We start from the raw sequence: 18,830 nt of genomic DNA, 5'->3' as shown, positions 1-18,830 counted from the left end.
GTGCCCAGGGTTGTTCCTTCCCAGGGGCAGGACTTTGCACATCCCCTAGTTGAACTTCATGAGGTTCCTGTTGGCCCATTTCTTCAGCTCTTGCTCCTCCTCTTACACACAGTCCAGCCAGGGGCCCAGGAGCAGTCCTGGGTGCTCTGGGTGGCAGCTCCTGTCATCTCAGCTCTCCCCATGGGAATTATGCCCTCCTTTAGCCTGAACAAGAGCTGTCTATGCAGCCCAGGGAGTTTGGGTTCCTCCAAACCCTGACCCAAGAGTGTTGTTCTCCAGTGCTGTGAGCTCCATCCTGATGTCCCCAGAGCACCACGGCTCCTCTTTCCATGTCCAATGACGCAGGTTATGGGAATACCAGAGAGGCAAAGGATATGGCGGTACCTGCTGAGAGAGGATCTGCCCTGCCCTGTGGTCTGCGGGAAGGGCAACAGGAACAGCAGAGCTGCCCCACAGGAAGGGGCAGGAGGAGATGGAGGGGCCGCGGCGCCCAAGCATGGTGCTCCGGTGCTGGAGCCGGGCAGAGCCACGTGGCACTGGAGGCGGTGAAGCAGCTTGTGCTACAGCTGACTTGGGCTGAGCCCTGCACCGCGGGACTGTGGCACAAACAGTCAGACGCTGGGTGTTTTTGTGGTGCGGTGCTGCCGGCATGCACCGGCCCTTACCGGCACTTTCATGCAACTGTCGGTCTCCTTGCTGAGCAGGCACTTTTAAACCTTTAAACCTGCCTTTAAAGCTCTGCCTGAGGTGGGTGAAGGAGTGCACCAGCCCGAGGCTCCCACTCCATCCCTGAGCAGGGGAAGGACGAACCCAGCTATTGTTTCCCTCCTAATTAGCACACCCATGACTCCAGTGCAAGGCCATCAAGCCTTGGCTTTTGCAGAGCGAAGGCGGGCTGTGAACCAGTAAAATAAGCCCTGTTAACACCACTCCCAGGACCAGTCCTACTGCGAGAATCCCAGCCTGCAGGGAGTGTGGTGGCTCTGAGCAGGGACCAGGACCCTGGCTGCTGGAGAACCAGAGCTGGGCCCCGAGGGCAGGGCTGTAGCCGACAGCCAGCACGACTGACCACAAATCTAATTCTCCTTGCCAAAAATCCAGATTAAATATCAGAGGGTGGGCAAAGGGTGGAGGAAGTCCTGCCTGGGACAGGTCAATGCCCTCAGAGGCTGCCTGGGGTTTCCAGCATCCCCCTTTGGGCTCTTGCTGACTGATTGTTTTTCAAATTGCTGAAGTTTAATAGTATTATCATGTCAATGGTCCTGGCCAGACTTTGCAGGGCCTCGTGCCGAGGGATTCAGCCTGGACAAGCCCTTAGGGAGAGCAGGCAGGGAGATGCCCCATAGCCCCTGCCCTGGCCCCTCACCCCACAAGGCTTTTAATTCCCCATCAGCTGGGAGCAACCTGGCTCCTGCTCCAAGCTGGGCTTGCCCAGGGATTTAGGCTCCCCAGATGCTGCACTCAGATGCCCAGTGGGATTTTTCCAAAGCTACTTCCACACTACCTGTATCTGCAGCCCAGGGAGTGTGGGAGGGCTCATGGCCCAGCCCTGGGCCGGTATTTGAGCCCAGGGACCATTTCCCAGTTGTTTCAATTAGGCAGAAGACTAATACAGCTTTTCTCAAAGGGTGGGAGCAAAACCAGACTGCTCGGGAGGACAGTCCTGCCTCTCGGCATGGTGGTTGACACAGCCGACACAGCCGGGCAGGTGGCCCAGGGGACTCTGCGGTGTCACCCACCAGGAACAGGCTGGGCACCCAGACAGGGAGCAGAGCGGGCAGGATGAGCACACCCTGCCTGGTAGTGGCTCTGGTTTGCAGGCAAGAGCGAGCCGAATGTGAGAGGGCTGGCTGGGGCGGGGGATGCACCATGCACTGATGCAAACATGCAGCAGGCAGGATTTACACCCAGGGCTGGCTCCACACCTCGCCCGTGGCTCATCAGCCTGTACTGCGTTTGCATTAATGGAGCAACAGCAATTTGGGGATACAGTTTCACTCAGGACATTGAAGATTTAGCAGCAACTAAACAAATGCTTTAAGGAATTCTGCTTTTTTTGCTATTTAATCCTTTATTGCACCACACAATCTGCTTTGCACGGATCAAAAACCTACCATAAAAGTTTTTTTGCAGCCTTTCTCAATACCCGAACAGATATCCATCTTTTTCCCTGCAAGCAGAAAAGAGGGGAGGGAGGGGAGCTCAGCACAGCCTGCAAAGGTGGTGGAGCCTGGGAAGGGAGAACTGCTGCAAGGCTGGCTCCTATGCCAGGTTGCCATCAAACACTGGCTGCAAACAAGCTCTGCATGGAGAAAGACGGAGCAGGACCTGGTGACCCTTGGGGCTGCTGTGCCCCAAAAGCATCCCCCCCATATCCCTGGGGGGATGCACAAACACATGCTGTGCTTGGCTTGGCAAGGGTGAGCGTGGACATCCCCAAGAGGGGGGGATGGACATCCCAAAGAGGACATCCCCAAGAGGGGGGTCTCTGTGCTGGCACCCCTCTGGGCTGGCCGCTGGACAGGGTCCTCTTGGCTTCCCATGGCAGCACCTTCTCCATTGCAGGAACTGGAAGGGATCAGTCTGTGTTTCTCACCATGTTGTCCATACAGCTGAGGGGGTGCCTGACCCACAGGATGTGGCACCACTGCTCAGAGCAGCTCTTCTCCCTGTGGTTCCCACCAATGACGGGTACTACCCCAGGGTGGACATGATGGATGCGTCCCCTTCTGTGCTTGGCACTGCTCACCTGCCTGTCCCGAGCATCTGGCAGAGGGTGAAGGTGTGACCCAGCCCCACATCACAGAAGGGCATGGAGCACGTGGTGGGGAAATCCTGTGGGAGCCACATCCTGGACCAGCAGCGTGCTTGCATGTCAATGGAGTGATTTGGTCTCTAAACCTCAGAAGGTCACCTTGGGCTCTGCTGTTGCAGCGGAGAGGTGCAGGGAGAGCAGGGGCAGCCCAGTAAGGCCTCCAAAGACCTTGCCCAGCCCGTTGGCAATGGAGACAGCAAAGGTCCCACCTGGTGCCTCCCTGATCACCACCCTTACTTTGAAACACCTTCCACCACAGGAGTGGTGATGTGCCAAGCTTCTGACTTCCCATTTAGTATGTCGAAAGCCACCAAGCGAAGCACCGGTGGTGCCTCAGGGTGGCCTGAGGTCCCTGGGGCTCTCACCCACACCAGCCCCAGCAGCTCCTGTCCCCAGGCCTGGCCCTGCCCGCAGGCACCAGTAACCCCTTGGTGCTCAGTTACAGGATTCAGCCTTAACATGACTGGGGGGGAAGGAGCTTGTGCGGTGCCTTGTGGGGGTACCTGTGGGTGAGCGCCCCTGGGTGGGTGTCCCTGCATGGGTATCCCTGAGCAGGTATCCCTGGGTGGGTGCCCCTGCATGGGTGCCCCTGGGCGGGTGCCGGGGTGCAGCTCCCCGCAGTGGGGGGTTACCACGGCACTTCTGCAGCCCAGTGCAGCCTGCAGGGTTGCGGGGGCTCCCTCCCGCCGAGCACCGTGTCCGGGAGCGGGGGCAGAGCCCCATCCCCGCCGCGGGGCCGCTCCGGGACGGGGGTGCCGCCGCCGCCAGGTACCGGCCCGGGGCTCGGCGGGGCGGGGGCTCGGGTGCCCGCTGCCCGGTGCCGCAGCGGTGACAGCCAGGGGCGGGCGGGCCGGGGCCGGGGGCGGGGGGCCCGGCCGAGTTCCTGCCTCCTCGGGAACAAAGGGAACTCTGTCTCGGCATCTGTCACCGCCGCCCACCCAAAACTTTTCGCTGCGCCTCGGCCGCCCGCCCCGCCGCCGCGGGAGGGTCCCGCCGCACCCCCGGCACCGGCACCGGAGCCCCGGCGGCGGCGCGACCCCGGCGCGGCCCATGCAAGGGCCGAGGCGGCGGCGGCGGCGGCGGCCCGGGGGTAAGAGCGCAGCCGGGGCGGGCGGCAAACATGGAGTCCCAGCCGGGCTGCGGGCGCGGCGGGCCGGGCCGGGCCGGGGAGCGCGGAGCGGAGCGCGGCCCCGCCGCCTTTGTGCGGGCCGGGCCAGGCCGGGCCGGGAGCCGCCCCCGGCGTGAAAAGTTTGTGGGAGTCGCGGGTGGGCGAGCTCGGGTGGGTTTTGTTCCCTTTCCGCCTCGTTTCTAACTTGGCCGATGTTGTTTGTTTGGTCGGGGCTATTTTGGGGCCGGTTTCTGCCGTTTGCGGGGGTGCGGGGCGGCGGGCCACTTTCCAGCTTCTCTTTCTTTCTCCTTCGCCTCCCCGGGCGGCGGCGGCGGCGGGGGGGGGGCCGGGGCTCGCCGCTTCCCCCGGCTTTGTGTTCGCGGCGGGCAGGGACCCCGGCGCCGCGCTACCTGTTGCGGCTGGAGGGGCGGGGGGGGAGTTGTGCGGGGAGGGGGGGGCGGCCCGGACCGCCGAGCCGAGCCCCCGGCCCGTGACAGCAGCGCGGGGAAGTCGCCCCCGCCGCCCCCCGCCTCCATCCCCGCCGCACAATGACCCCGCGTGGTTCCTTCTCCCTGGAGCAACTCCGACTTTCCAGCCCGGGCCTTCTTCTCCGGCTGAGATATCTTTTGTTTTACATTCCCCCCCACTCCCCCCCCCCCCCCAACCGCTGTGTTTTCTCTTGCCCGCTGCGATGGCCCCCCCGGAGCCCCGCTTGCCGGGCTCACGCCGGTGCAGCCCCCGCAGAGCCGCGGGGTGGGCTGTTGTCTCCGCCGGTGCCTGTAGCTTCTCCTCTCCCCGGGGGGGGCCGCTGCCTCTGGATTATTGCCCCCCACCCCCGGCCAGGCGAGGAGGGGGAGAGCCGCCCCTCACCGAGGCGGGGGGGGGCTGTGGCTGCACTTCCCCCCACTTCGCTCCCCTGACCGGGACGCAGCCTGATGCCTGTTCTTTGGTTTCCACCTTGCCAGGCTTTAACCAGGAGAGATCTGCGGGCAGCTCCACCATGTCGGATAGCGACCTCGGGGAGGACGACAGCGCCATATCCCCAGACCCCTCACAGTCCAACAAGAGGAAGAGAAGGGGCAATCTCCCCAAGGAGTCCGTGAAGATCCTCCGGGACTGGCTGTACGAGCACCGCTTCAATGCCTACCCCTCTGAGCAGGAGAAGCTCAGCCTCTCGGGGCAGACCAGCCTCTCCGTGCTGCAGGTAGGAGCTAGTCCCCCTCATGCTAGGGACACCGCTGGGTCTGCTGCTGCAGTGCTTGGGATGGGCCAGACCAGGAGAACCCCACTGAAGATCCCAAAGGACTTGGCACGCTGGAACCACTTGCCTCTGAAGGGCAGCGAGGAGGCGAGGGAGGGAACAGCAGGGAAGCAAAGCTGCTTTTTGGGAGAGGTCTGAGCCCCGGGGACTAGTTTTATGGTAGTGCTGGAGCAGACCTTTTTGGCTGGCCAGAAGATGGAGGGAGTGGGATGGGGAAAAACTAAGCAATACCCTATTGTTAGTAAAAGCCACCACTGATAGAAGGCTTTTGGGGGGTGCTGCTTTATCCTGTTCCCCTGAGCACCCCCCCCCCAGCATGCAGAGCTGGGTGGGGGACAACTATCTTAGGAGAGAGAGACTGGACTGGGCTTTGACCCCAGGTGGGCCATTAGCAGCACTAAGTACTGGCTGGTCCACCTGGCCCCAGTTACCCCAGTTGCATTAAGAGGAGCCCAGCCCAGCTGAGGGCTCCTGGGTAGGAGGTCCCCTGTTCCACTCCTGGTTGTGGGCTGGTGTTCTCTGCGTGGCACTGTGATGGGTGCCCAGCTGGCGCCCTGGTGAGCAGCTGGGGGTGAGCAGTGCTTTTCCTTCCAGCTTTGGCTTGAGAACCTGCCTGCAGCTGCCTGCCCCTTTGATCCACATGAAGGCCAGCAGCCTCCAGGCAGGGGGACCCCTGTGTGCCCAGGGCCCCATCCCCCCTCTCCCAGCTGGCATGGTGGGAGATGGATGAGGGCTTTGCTCTGTTCTCTGGTTCTGGGGGTACAGTGGGGTGGGAAACAGCTCTTGTGTGTAAGGGAGCAGGCAAGGGCTAGTGGGTTTGCAGCTGAGCTCCTCTCCTTGGGGCTTCTTCTGCACCTCTGGCTCCTTTCCCTGCAGCTCAGCGTGGTCCTGGCCAGCCATCCTGGCCACAGCCCAGACACCGGTGTGTGGGCAGTGGCTGTCTGGTTTCTGTCTTCCTGGCCGGCAAGGCAAACTTTCTTTTTCATTTTAATGTGTTTCTTTAAATGCTGGCTGTGCAACAGATTTGTGTCCAGGCAGCTGCTCCAAGGGGAGGCTGGTGGTCCTGGGAGGTCTTGAGTCAAGAGTGCTGGGGGAAGCAGTGTTGGGTTTGGGGCTGTGGGGGTCTGGGCTTGTGCCGGACCAGGGTTGGCATGGCGGTGCCTGGCACATGGGGGTTAACCCCAGGGCTTGTGTCAGTGGGACCGGCAGGTGCCTGCCTGGCTGTGCCCTGAGCTCTTTGGGAGGGTGTTGGCAGGCTTGTGGGCTTGTGTCGAGGTGTGGCCTTGCTGCGTGCCAGCCACTGTCTGCCCCGTGGGACCCCCTGCAGCCCCCGTGTGCCTGGTGAGGAGACTGCCCCTATACCCCCCCAGGCAGGGGGGTCCCAGCCTGGTGGCATTTCCCCGGGCCAGCTGAGGGCTGTCACGGGGATTTCTGTCAGTCTGAGGTGATGCAACAGGATGCTGTGGGGGGCTGCTTCATCTGACGAGGAGAAGCCTGTTGGGGTGGAGGTGTGGGACACCCTACGGCAAGGCTGGAGTGGCTGCAGGGTTTGATCCATCAGTGCCAATCTGACCCCTCCAGGAGCCTCTTGAGCACAGGGCTCTGCTGCAGCCACTGGCCAGACACCTCCCCAGTTGTTTATTTGTGCATCCAGTGGCCTGGGGAGCTGGAGCCAGGCACCAGTGGCCAGGGATCAGGAGTGCAGCAATCAGGAGTGCAGCAATCTCAGGTCTTCAGAGAGACTGGGAAGCCATGTGTCTCCCTTGCAGAAAGTTGGGAGGTAAGAAAGCAGTGCCTGTGCCTGGCGAGGCTTCCTGGACAACGGCAGGTTGCCAAGCCCGTGCCCTCCTGTGGGATGGGCTTTTCCTCCCTGCAGAGGGCATGCCTCTCCTGTGGCAGTGGTGGGGACAGATGCTGCCCAAAGTGACGGTCGGGTGTGCCCGGCGGTGGGGCCAAGCAATGGCCATGTTTTAAAAAAAAAAAAAAAAAAAAAAAAAAAAAAAGCTGCTTGCTTCAAAGCCGAGGCATATCCCAGTTCCCTGGGCAGGTGATGCCGTGCAGTGTCACTGGTGGTTGTGCGTGTGTTCTCCAGAGGGAGTTGAATGCTGGAAAGAGCATGGCAGGGAGGACCGGCAGGATTTCTGGGGGCTTCTCAGCATTGCAGAGTTTGTTGGGCTTTTTGTTGGGAGTCCAGCCCTCTGGACTACGGTGGTTGATGGCCATGGGATCGCAAGATCACATCAAGGGGACCTGGTTAAGGCTTGCAAGGGAGGGTGTTTGGAAGGGAAAAGGGGGTGAGACTGGTGTGTTTGAGGGTGTTAAATGCCAAATATTGTCTTAAAGACAAAAAAAGGACAACTGAGATCTTGCTGTGATCAAAGTTGTGGTAAGTTCTCTCTCCCCGGGGGAAATATTTTACATAGCTGTTGATTTAGGAAAGATCAGTCTTTTTTTTTTTTTTTTTTTTGTCCTGATTTATTCTCTTCTAATTGTTTTCTAGGAAGAAGGCAGTTATTTTAATGTAGCTTTTTATATAAATGTGCTGAAACAATACATGGCTGAGACTGAATACATGGCTGCTGTGATTCTGAAGGGCTTCCAGAGGTGTAGCTGCAGAGCTCTGCCTCTTTAGTGTGCAGATGTTTGGAAGAGCCTTTAAAGTTAGCTTTAAAGTTAGCTGTAACCTCACTTGTTAGGAGGCACGGGAAGGTGTCGATGTACTACTGCAATCCCTGCCACCCCATTAGGGGATGGGGAGCTGCAGCTCTGCGAGCTGATGGTTTTTAGGGTTTTCCATCCATGCTGCTGTCCTGCCGTCTGTCTGCTCTGGGCAGCCTCAGTGCTCCTGTCCAGGGCGGCAGCATGTTGGCACTGGCATCAGCGTGCCGAAGTGTGGTGGGGCACGCCGACCCCTGGGGTAGGTTACCTGGAGAAAGGAAAACTCCCCCCAGACCAGGGACCTGCTGGAGGCTGTTGGGCTCCGAGCTGGCTCTGTGCAATGCCACAGCCTCTGGTTAGGGGGAACGGCAGGAGCCCTCAGGAGGGTGCTGGGAGCTGCACCCTGCTTTACCTGCATGTGGCTGGGCACAGTCAGTTGCTGGGACTTTGGGCTGTGGGGGGACAGCGCTGAGGCCATCCTTCCCTGGGGAACGGGCAGCTCTGCTCGAGAGCCGCTGCAGCTCCAGCAGTTCTATGCAGCCTTGCTCTGGCTTGCAGAGCGGCTCACCCCAAAGCTACCCAGGCTCCATTTGTTCAGTGTGCTGGTGTGGTGAGCGGGTGCCGGCAGTGCCGTGGGGTGCTGACACCCATGCACAGTCCCCGGCAAGGTGGGCTGGCAGGGCTGAGTGGGAGCGTTGGACTGTGGGCAGCTGGGACAGGAGTGCAGGGAGGAAGGGGCCCCCCCAGGCAGGCAGTGCCAGGCAGGAAGCAGCCAGTGTTGGGGTTTCCGTGGGTGGCTGGGCAACCCCTGCCAGGAGTAGCTCTGCCTCTCTGGAGCCCCACGGGAAGGAGGTGTGGGGCTGGAGGGGGGAGACCTGTGGTAGCTGGGGTGTGCGTGAGCTTCTTGCCTGCGTCCAGGGGAGGATTCTGCTGGCTTGGCTTTGGGCTGCTGCCCCCCGGCCAGTGCTGTGCATGCGTGGCAGCCCCCAGCTGACAGCACTGTGCCCCTCTTTCCTCCCAGATCTGCAACTGGTTCATCAACGCCAGGAGGCGGCTGCTCCCTGACATGCTGCGTAAGGATGGGAAGGACCCCAACCAGTTCACCATCTCCCGCCGGGGTGGCAAAGCTGGTGATGTAGCTCTGCCGCGGGGGGCTGCTGCCAGTTCTGGGGTGCTGGTGGTACCTCCCGTGACGGCCGCGGGGGCCTCCAAGGTGCTGTCGATGTCCGTATGCCCGCAGGTACTGTGCCACCCTGCCCAGGCGCTGGGCAGCAACCTGACGGTGGTGAGCGCCCACAGTCCTGAGTGGGAGAAGCCCCCTGGCCCGCAGCGAGTGGAGCCGGACCCTGCCCCCAAAGCACCGCTGGGTGCCACCGGCAGCACCATGACCTTGCTGGCCCGGGCTGAGGCGGCCAGCCCCACCAGTGGACTCTTCAACACACCACCCCCCACGCCCCCCGAGCTCTTCGGCGACGACTTCAGCAGCTTCCAGCTGCTGGTGGAGGTGGCATTGCAGAAGGCGGCCGAGCTGGAGTCGCAGCGGCAGGGCGGGCAGCTGCCCCTCTTACCCCAGACTGAGCCTCCGGGAGCCTCCATCTCCAAATAACCCCCTGGGCCAGCTCCCGCAGGGTGCCCTTCCTCGGGGGGTGCCTGACCCTCCCGGCCACCCATCTGCCTGCACCCCCCAACCAACTCATCTCAGGAGCGGACTCCTGCCTTCCAGGGGGCTCTGGTTTCTCTGTCAGCCAAGGGGGGAGAGGTGGGGAGATGCCCCCCTGCCTGCTGCCCTTGCCACTGAGGATTGTGCCCTGGGTACATGGGAGGATGTGGCCACTGCAGTCTGGCTGCTGTGAAAAGACCTTTGCAGCTTTACTGACCTCGCCCTGCTGTGACTGATGGTTACTGTGGAGCTCCCCTTGGAAAACCTGCTGACTTCTTTTTCTCTCTCCTGCAAACAAGGGTCCAGCCAACACCGTTTCTTCAGGGAGAGAGAGAGAATTTATTTTTTTTTTAAAGTTGGTGTCTGTTTTAAGGACTATGGATGAAAAGCTCTTTCTCCCAAATCTCTGCTCTCTTTCCCCACCCCCCATCCCCCCCTTTTTTTCCCCCTTTTGTTTGTGGAGGGCCTTTCTGGTACCTTGTGCTGGCCAGGAGTCCTGCCTTGCCCAGGGAAGGGCAAAGGACAGATGAACTGGAAACCTGAAGTCTGTGGCATTTTTTCGCATGGAAAACATGGGACTCCTTTTCTGATTTAGGGTGTTACGGATGCTGCCAGTAGAAATCCCTATGGTGCTGTTTAGCAATTTTTTGTTGAAACATTTTCATTTAATTGTGATTTATTATACGATTATTTTTGTTTTCTTCTGTAAGCATTTCCACAACTTGCCCGTGTTTCTCTTGAGTTCCTGCTGAGTATGTGCACACTGTGTCCCGGAACAGAGAGCGCATTGCGGAGCCTGTGAGATGCTGACAGCAGGCTGCTGCTGGGGGTGGATGCAAAGCTGAGACTGTGAAAATTTTGTACCTGACTTCTTTCTTTTTTTTTTTTTTTTTTTTTTTTTAATTTGGAAAGAGGCGTGTTGCTGGTATGGGCATGTGTGTTCTTCTGCAAGTGCAGTGCTCACAGCCTGCAGACCACGGTTCCTGGAAAGCAGAGTTGTCTCATCAGCCAAGTGCTGATGAACTGCCCTGGGAACGCAGAGGGATGGAGTCTTATTGCTCTGCCATCCCCTCCCTCCTGCTCTTGCTCTCCAGGGCTGAGCGTGGCTGTGCCTGGCTGTGTGGTGCTGGTGACCTCTAGTGACAAGCTGGTGTCTGCTGGGAGCTGGCTGGTCCCCCCCAGCCTGGCCTGGTGGTAGTTTTCAGGCTCCGAGGCAGTTCCTGGCTGGGCATCACTTGCTATCACTGAGTCGGAGCCTGGGTGCTGCGCTGGTCCTAGGACTGAGATATTGCTGTTTCACTGTAAAATGTAAGTTAAATAGCGATATGTATGCACCTATGTTATCTATCCTGAGAAACACTAATCCTAGGTAATTAGCCTGATTGTTAAGTTGCATGACTAGAGATAATAATGTCCACAGGATCCGGTGCTCTGCAGTGGTTGGAGCCAGCAGCGCTGGGGGATGATGGGGCCTGGAAGGGAAAAGCACTGATTTTGGGGACTGGTGTTTCCTCCCCTCCCCTGCCTTTTCTTCAGAGAGAAGGTGACAGGAGAGAGGAGTTCGTGAGTACTAATGAGGGCTGCAGGCAGGCTTGCCAATAATGTGTTGCGTTGGCTGGGTGTCCCTGTGCAGCGCAGGGATGGCTCCAGCTCTGGCACTACCCGGCTTCAGGTGGATGCTCATCATGTGGCTGTGAACATCCCCTTCCTCATCTCCCCTGGCTCCATTTTATGTCCAGCCTTTGTCTTCTGCCTCCTTTCTGGGGAAAGCCCTGAATTTTAGGACTCCCTCCCTTATTTCTAGGTAGCCCTTCCCCCTGTCACCTCCCTGCAGTTCTGTTTCCTCCCCCAGGGGAGGGAGAGGCTTTTTAGTCTCCTCCCCTTATGTTGCCCCAGTCAAACCAAAGTGGTTTCCTCCTCCAGGGCAGGAGTGCTACAGCTGTGCCTGTGCCATGGACTGGTGTTGCTGCCCTGGGGATGGACCAGAAAGAGTGGGGAGGGCAGGGATTATTGGAATGAAATTTATGGAGCAAAAAACTACTGTAAATATCTTTTTGTTTGTTCTTCTGTTGTCAAATAAAAGTTTTTTAGTTTTTTTTTGGTTTTTTTTTTTTTTTAAATGAGCTGTGTGTGAGACTGGACTATGTCATTTGTGGGTGGCTCACTTGCTCCTCCCTCACTACCAGCCCACACCTCCTGCCACTGGGCCAAAGCAGCTTAAGAGGCCTGAGGAACATTGCTGAGGCTGGAAAAAGCTGGACCAGTGGTTGGTATGGGCCTGCACCTACTCCACCATTGTTTGGTCTGATGTTATGTGCTCACTTCCCACAGTGTTTGATCCTGGTGTCTGGGAGCCAGAAATCACTTGGCAGCAGCAGAGGGCTGATGTGTTTGTGTCTTCTCTCCTCCTGGCCAGCATTGGGAAAGTGAGAGGGCACCAGTGCTAGCCCCTTGGCAAAGGAAAAAAGAAACAATTGTGGTGGGGCTCCACTGCACACAGTTTCCTGGGTCAGGAACCCTGTCAGGTGGGCAGGGGTCTTGCAGAGCTGTTCCTGGGGCAGCAGCCCCAGCCTGCCTTGCTTTGCCACAGAGGGCAGGGGCATGGACCCAAAGGCTGCTGCACTGCTGGCATGGATGCTGGCAGCAAGGCTGGGCTCAGGGCTGCTGTGCCTGCTCCTGTGCTGCCCCGGGGGCTCAGTCAGCCTCTTGCACACACTAGGAGTGTGCACTCTGATATTTCATCTGCTGGCATCTTTCATGCACACCAGCTCAGGGCTGCAGTCTCTTGATGCCCTACCTGCCTTGGATACCTGCTCTCTACTGTAGTAGGGGCTGGAGTGGGTGCTAACACTAGTTCAAGCCCTTTGCAGCCCCCTTGCCCCTGGCTTCCTGTGGTGTAGGGGCAACCCCAGGGGCTCTGCACCCACTGCAACCCAGCACTGGGCAGGGGCTGTGGAAGGATGGAGGCACCTAGCCTCCAGGCAGGCCTTAATCAACGCAGCTCTAGGGAAATCCCTGGGCACCTCTGGTGACAATAATAGCAACAGGGTGTCCCCCACCCTGTATGGGCTGCTGGCACTTTGTGTTCATGGTGAGGAATGTGGGCTGGGGCACCCGGCAGGGCTGGAGTGCTTGTGGGGCTAGAGCCAGGACTCAGCCAGGGCAAGGGACTGCCAGCCCAACTCAGGGGTGGTGGTCAGCACAGCAACAGGGGATCATGGCTGGGTAAAACAGAGCCCATGCCCCCCAGCTCTGCCTGCCCCTCCTGTGGTCTCAAATAGCACTTCAGGGTTCCTGAGTTGCACAGAGGTGCCTTTGTCCCGGCCAGGCCCCGGGGACTCCCCCAGGCAGGTCGGGCAGAGCCTCGGGGACCTGCACTTGCCTCCATGGGGGGAGGGCCACTGGACCCCCAGCAGGGCTCAGGCACCCCTGCCACAGGGTGATGGGCAGACATTTCCCACAGGCACAAGGAGAGCGCTGCAGGGGGGACAGCCAGCATCCTCGTCCTCTAGCACAGTGCTGAGCATGGTTACCCAGGGTGAGGGATGGCTCTGCCCCTGCCTCCCAGGTGCCACCTCCCAGGGCAGCAGCTGGGACTTGTACTTCCAGGAGGGGTCCTGCCGGCTGACCACCACCTGCCCTGTCCCAGCCCTGCAGCCCACCACCCCGCCCTGTGCTCTGCCCTGGGCATGATCAAACATTGCATTGAGTGCAGAAAAGCCTCATTAATATGATGCTTTCATACTTCTCATGCCATAGCCACCACGGTCCCAAAACACCCACACGGGGGGGTAAGGCTTTGGGACACCCTCCCTGGCAGCTACATCTTCCACTGCTGGGGCAAAGAGGCAATGCAGGGTATCATGCTGCGCCCGAAAACAGCACAACCAGAAGGTAAAGTTACACATCACGAGGTCCTCCAAGCCCCCAGGGATGTGTAGGTCAGCAGTAGCACAAACTGTCCCCCTCCTGCTTCTTGCTGTGCTCCTCTTACCTGGATAATGCAGGGAGATGCTCCCCTGGCACTGCTTCTCAGGGTATGCACCAGCCTGGCTCCATGCTACCTCTGGTTTCAGTGCTGCCTGGGATGCTGGACTTGTGCTAAGTGTCATGGGAGTCCCGCAGTCAGCCGGCACAGCAGGCAGCTGTTCCCAGAGAGGCCCAGTGGAAGGCCGGCTGGCATGGCAGTGACAGCGGCTCTCATTCAGCTGGGGAGACCCCACCTGCTGCAGCCCTCAGGCCAGGACACAAACCTCCCGCAAAGACCCAGCATGGGTACCAGGGGTTTTCTGCCTGGCTGGGGCCTGCCCCAGTGCTGCCCAGGCCACAGGGTGGGCTCAGCCCCTCCTGTCCGAGGAGAACTCTGGGGGCCCGAGGTGTGAGGCACCGGCCACCCCAGCCCTCCCAGCTGCCACCCCGCCCTCACACCCACTGCCCAGGGACTGCAGGGGCGGGACTGACAGGTGCTCCGCCTACAGCTTCTGCCAGAAGTCCCACTCCCTCCCACCAGCCTCAGCAGCCATTTGCCCCAGAAGTCACATGGTCTGTTGTGATTGGCTGGCAGGAACAGCCAGCCCCCGTCCCCCCAGGTTACCCGGAAGTACATTTGACACAGAAGGCCCACCCCCCCATGTACACTGGGGGCAGCCATTTTGTTTCACCCACCATTTTATGGGGGCAGCCATTTTGTAAACATCATACAGCTCTGTGATTGGCTGACAGCCATTTCTTAACTCTATCATGCCCACGTGTTCTCGGCAGCCCCGTGATTGGCTGCCCACTTCCTCTGGCCCTAGAAGTGCTCAGATAGAAAAATACATCAATTTTTATACAATGTATGTATATATAGAATTATTTATATAAAGGTGTGTATAAATACATATTTTTCAGATATATACTTCTATAGTTGTATACATGTATATATTTTAACATATATGCCCATTTATAAAGCTGCAGAGATTAAATATATATTAGCCATAAACCTACAGGTGTAAAATAGATAAAATGTAAAGGAAGGGCCCTCCACTCTGATGTACTTCCAGGTAAACCACAGGGTGGGGGGAGGGGGTGTCCTGCTAGACAATCACCATCAACCATATGACTGGAAGAGGGTGTGACTTCCTGGGCAAGCAGCCTGTGAGGCTGCAGGAGGGGGTAGGACTTCCACCAGAAGCACCTGTCCCCACCATGCCCCACCCACCCCTCAGCCCTTCACCCTATCAGCCATATTGCTGGGGTCCCCCACAGCTGAAGGTCAACACCACTCCACAGAACAGCTCTGAGCACACTCAAAGACACAGCCCATTCCAAACCAGTCACAGATACCACTGCTGAGAAAAAAAAGAGCAAGAGAGACCACAGGCAGGTATAAATTCAGACTGCATTTGTTTATTTATTGTTTTGTGGTTTTGTTTTTTTTTTTTTACGGTAAGTCAGCCAGCTGTCCTTGCTGCTGTAAGTTCTTCTCCTCCGAGGTGGCAGGAAACAAAATGAGAGTCAGGCAGGCAGACATGCTCGCCTCCGCTACCCAGCCTCAACCCCGAGACCTGTGCATACAGAACAGCCCGCATCAATGCCCTGCTGCACCTCTCCTGGCTGCAGCTCACAAAGCACAGCCTTAGGGCCCAGCGCAACCAACCAAGGATGAAGAGTGATCTCAGCCCAGGTGATTGAAGAAGATCATTTGACAACTCAGTGAGATGGGCTGCTGCCCACAGACTGCCAGCCCCAGAAGCAGCAGCTTTCCAGGCCAGCTCCCCAGCAGCAGCCTCAGCCACTTTTGGAAGAGTAAATTAAAAAAAAAAATAAAAAAAAAATCACCTTTCCCTGATGTTCCCAATTTCAATGCTAGATATCTCTAAAACCGCATCTTTACAATCCTTCCCCAAAACCTGACAGTGCTACCCAACAACTCAGTGTCTCTACCCACAAAGATCAAGATTAATACTGAATGAGTTACATTATGGCCAATTGTTGATGGGAATCTACTTCCATGTCTGAGATTTATGGTAGGTGCACAGAAATATCTAAGGCAACCTATGTATGGACAACACTGGACAGTATACAATGGTCATTCAGACAGCATTTAGGATTTCACTTTTATTTATTTTTTGCCTTCTGGAGCACCAGCACCCTTGCTGAAACTTCTCTGGGATTCTACCCCCACCCCCATGAAAGTAGCACACAATCACCCAACTCATTCAAGCAAGTAAAGGAAAAAAAAACAAAACAAAACACCCAGCAAGATCACTCAAGATGTGGCCAAATGCTTAGTTTGAGGGGGTGGCAAAGAATTCGATGGTGGCAGTTCTGGCTTCAAGAAGCCAGACTGAAAAGGAGACCTACAAAGGGGAAAATGGGCTAAAAAATATTTAGCAAACCTTCCTCTACCCAGAGAGCAGGGAGATAAGGAAAAAATAGTCATCTGATTACACACAGGGTATATATTTTTACACACACTTTTACACACATCTAGATATAGTACATGTAAAAATATATGCTATACATATGCCCATTCTCACCAAGGTGCTTTTAGTACACCATCTGCACTGTGCATATGGGCATGTATACGTGTGTATGAATTAAATGTACAGGTACTAAGTGTATATGTGCATATGTACACATACATACAGGCAGGCAGCCTACCCACCAGCTACCTGTGCCTTCCTCTTTGTACAAAACCCAGTCCTCCCACCTTGAAATACCATTACACTCTCCCCAGCCCTCCCCCCTCCACTTTGAAACAGGTCCCCCAGTGTAGCAGCTTCTTTCTCAACAAGCAATTCAAGGAAAATAATTTTGTAAAGGGAAGAGGAGAAAAATCAAAGTGAAGCATGTGTGGATCATGCCCATAGTTGCTCTGTGGTCCTTCAGCTCCCCTCCTGTGCCTGGAGTAAGGTACTGCTCTTTTGGGATCAGCCAGCCAAGTGCTGTCCCTTTCCCCTTTGCCAGCTTATTGCACATTGGTTCTGGGCTACATTTCAACAACTCTGCATTACATTCCACAGACCCTGTCATCCTCTCACTTCAATAAAACAGAGGAATACAAACCCATTGCCCTGTCCCTGCCCACCCATCCTCCCCCCACCCCAATATCCCCATCAAAAGAAAAACAAAAAAAAAACCCCAAGAAAGGCTGCTTGCTAGCAGAGTGCAATAGTAGTACACACTGAAAGGGTGTTCTCTTCAGGACCTCTGTGGAAGAGAGGTTATTTCTAACACGGTAAACAAAGCCATGCAAAGGGTGGGAGAAAGGAAGCAGAAGAAGAAAAAAATAAAGGATGAGAAGGAAGAACAGAACTGAGGAGGAAGAACACAGCATGGCAAGTGCTCAAGGCTTCATGTTTTCTTGTCCTCTTCTTGTAAACAAGCTAGTAATTCTCATTAGATAGAACAAGTAAAAAGACTGAAGTTCCAAGTCAAGGGACTGGAGTTTCCAGGAGTCTGTTCAGTCCATTCAGCAACACCACAGCCAGTGAGAAAACGAGGGGTATTTTTTTCTTTTCTTTTTTTTTTGTTTTTTTTTGTGGTTTTTTTTTTTTAAAATCTTCATTACTTAAAGCTGAGAGAAAAAAAGCCAACTCAGGAGCCCTTTTCAAGGATGGCTCATTGTCTCTAGACTGAATAAATCACACTAGTTTAGAGAGAACCTTTTTTTTTTTTCCTTTTTAATGACTTATAAAAACCACGCGGTTCCTTCCTCTGCCCCTTTGCTCAAAGGCGGGTCTGTGCCTCAGGTACGTAGATCTCAATGCTATCTGCGCTCTCTGTGGCCGAGTTCTGCCGGACAGAGGCAGCCCGCTTGGCTGCCATAAGACGCTTGCGAGCTTCCTGGCGCTGCTTGTCTGAATCAGAGGCTTTGTCCCGGTTCAGTTGAGATTTGGACTTGGCTGGCTTCTTTGGCACTGGAGGGGGTGGTTTCTTCTCTTCCTTTAGGGAGACAGTAAGGAAAAACCCAAACATAAAATAAAAATGCACATACAGAATCTTGCTCTCTGATATGGTGGGGACTCTTATGGCATGAGGCAATAAGCAATGAGATCGAGCGTCAGGTGAAAGAAGCAGGAGCAGTTCTTGAGAAAGACACTCATCAAAATCAGCTTCTCCAATTTCTAGAAATGTGCCATTTTGCATTTCATCATAGAGGCCCTCTGTGAAGGGGACTAGAGTTTGCAGACTATGGCTCAGCTACAGGTGAGAACACAGCACAGGCATGAAGACTGAATTTGAGTTGAAACTGCAAAATTTTAATATGCCACCCTGCCCAGAGCCATAGTCCTACCCTCATGTCTAGTCAGGCAGCCTGGCCCAGGGACACAGCCTGTGCTGCATTTTCAAAAGGTTCCAGTAGGTGTTTTTTATACTACTCAGACACCAGGAATAGTTATAACCTATTCATACAATGGTTGTAACACTAGAGGCCTCTGTATCACTACTTCAAGCACATACCACCACTCATCACTCTAGTCTCTCACCATCCTAATACTTCTTCCCCTTGTACAAAACTGTTTCCACTATTACTCAAGAGAAATGGTCTCAGTGCCTCACAAGGCTGTGAGATTACACTGCACAAGTGCAAGATGGTAAAAGCCCTGGAGGTGTTCTGTTTGCAGACAAAAATAGACCTCAGATACTTGAAATGTCTGAGGTGTGCTCGGGCTGCTCTCAACTGCCCCACACTCACCTTTCTCTCCGGTGTCTCTGCCAATTGCCAGCTATTAGCTTTCAGGTGGTACAGCTCATCAAACTTCATGCTGATGTCTTCAATGGACAACTGCAGGAGATCCCAAAACCCAGCTAGGTCCTGGGCTGTGGGTCTGGGATTGGCATTAGGGTTCTAGAAGGGAAAGCATAAAAAAACCCAACCTTTCAGAAAGAATATACCCTCTTGACAAGCAGAGCAGTCTGCACAGCCTACATATTCACCCCTTGTAAGTCTACCTGCCTAACAACTGAAATGTCAAGAACCCACAGGAGACACCAGCCCTAAATATGCAGGCACACAATGCCATCATTCATAGTCAAAACTATTTCTGCAAAGATCAGGAAGCAGATCCTGACTGTATTTCTCCTACAGAAGCCTGAAGAAGAATCCTGAAAAAGACACTCTCTGGAGCAGAAAGCAACAGCTCCCATTCTCCCCAAAGCTTCCCCAGCTAGCGCTAATCCCACAGCAGTAACCTCCAACTGAAGGTCCCCAGCACATGGTTCAGAGCTAGAACACCGGTTTCTTACACAGGGATCCTGGTTTCAGGGTGGGTAATAATGGAAATGGACACCACACAATGCAAAGCACAGCTCTGGCACCTGGAGAACTTGCATGCCAGTG

The 18,830-nt window shown here is 56.0% G+C and overlaps 2 protein-coding genes across 11 annotated transcripts in view; one reads left to right on the top strand and one right to left on the bottom strand.

The window, feature by feature from the left end:
* Positions 1-3,696: 3,696 nt before the first annotated feature.
* Positions 3,697-11,598, top strand: TGIF2 (TGFB induced factor homeobox 2). Of its 3 annotated transcripts, none has more exons than XM_052791119.1 (3): positions 3,697-3,905; positions 4,889-5,127; positions 8,864-11,598. In XM_052791119.1, the coding sequence occupies exons 1-3, from the start codon at positions 3,866-3,868 to the stop codon at positions 9,446-9,448; spliced, it is 864 nt and encodes a 287-aa protein (XP_052647079.1). In that variant the 5' UTR covers positions 3,697-3,865; the 3' UTR covers positions 9,449-11,598. The 3 variants fall into 3 exon arrangements, with proteins under 3 accessions (XP_052647079.1, XP_052647090.1, XP_052647070.1); XM_052791130.1 differs by lacking the exon at positions 3,697-3,905 and adding an exon at positions 3,927-4,094; XM_052791110.1 differs by lacking the exon at positions 3,697-3,905 and having other exon boundaries at positions 4,391-5,127.
* A 3,307-nt stretch (positions 11,599-14,905) lies between these two features.
* The window catches only part of DLGAP4 (DLG associated protein 4), a 181,283-nt gene continuing 177,358 nt past the window's right edge, over positions 14,906-18,830 (bottom strand). For all 8 annotated transcript variants that reach the window (XM_052791038.1, XM_052791049.1, XM_052791071.1 and 5 more), the window contains 2 exons: positions 18,186-18,338; positions 14,906-17,431 (listed from right to left, as the gene is read on the bottom strand). In XM_052791038.1, the coding sequence (XP_052646998.1) occupies positions 17,216-17,431; positions 18,186-18,338 (369 nt within the window). In that variant the 3' untranslated portion in view covers positions 14,906-17,215. The remainder of the gene's footprint in view (positions 17,432-18,185; positions 18,339-18,830) is intronic.

Source organism: Harpia harpyja, chromosome 1 (assembly GCF_026419915.1).
Source record: "Harpia harpyja isolate bHarHar1 chromosome 1, bHarHar1 primary haplotype, whole genome shotgun sequence".
Taxonomy (NCBI): domain Eukaryota; kingdom Metazoa; phylum Chordata; class Aves; order Accipitriformes; family Accipitridae; genus Harpia; species Harpia harpyja.
Note: the sequence above shows the minus strand (reverse complement) of the source record. Positions and strands in the feature narration are given on the sequence as shown.

Excerpts from the sequence above, each read along its gene's own strand:
- TGIF2 (XM_052791110.1), top strand. The coding sequence starts at position 4,615 with ATGGCCCCCCCGGAGCCCCGCTTGCCGGGCTCACGCCGGTGCAGCCCC. Across the intron at positions 5,128-8,863 it reads CCAGCCTCTCCGTGCTGCAG|ATCTGCAACTGGTTCATCAA; the intron begins GTAGGAGCTAGT and ends CTTTCCTCCCAG.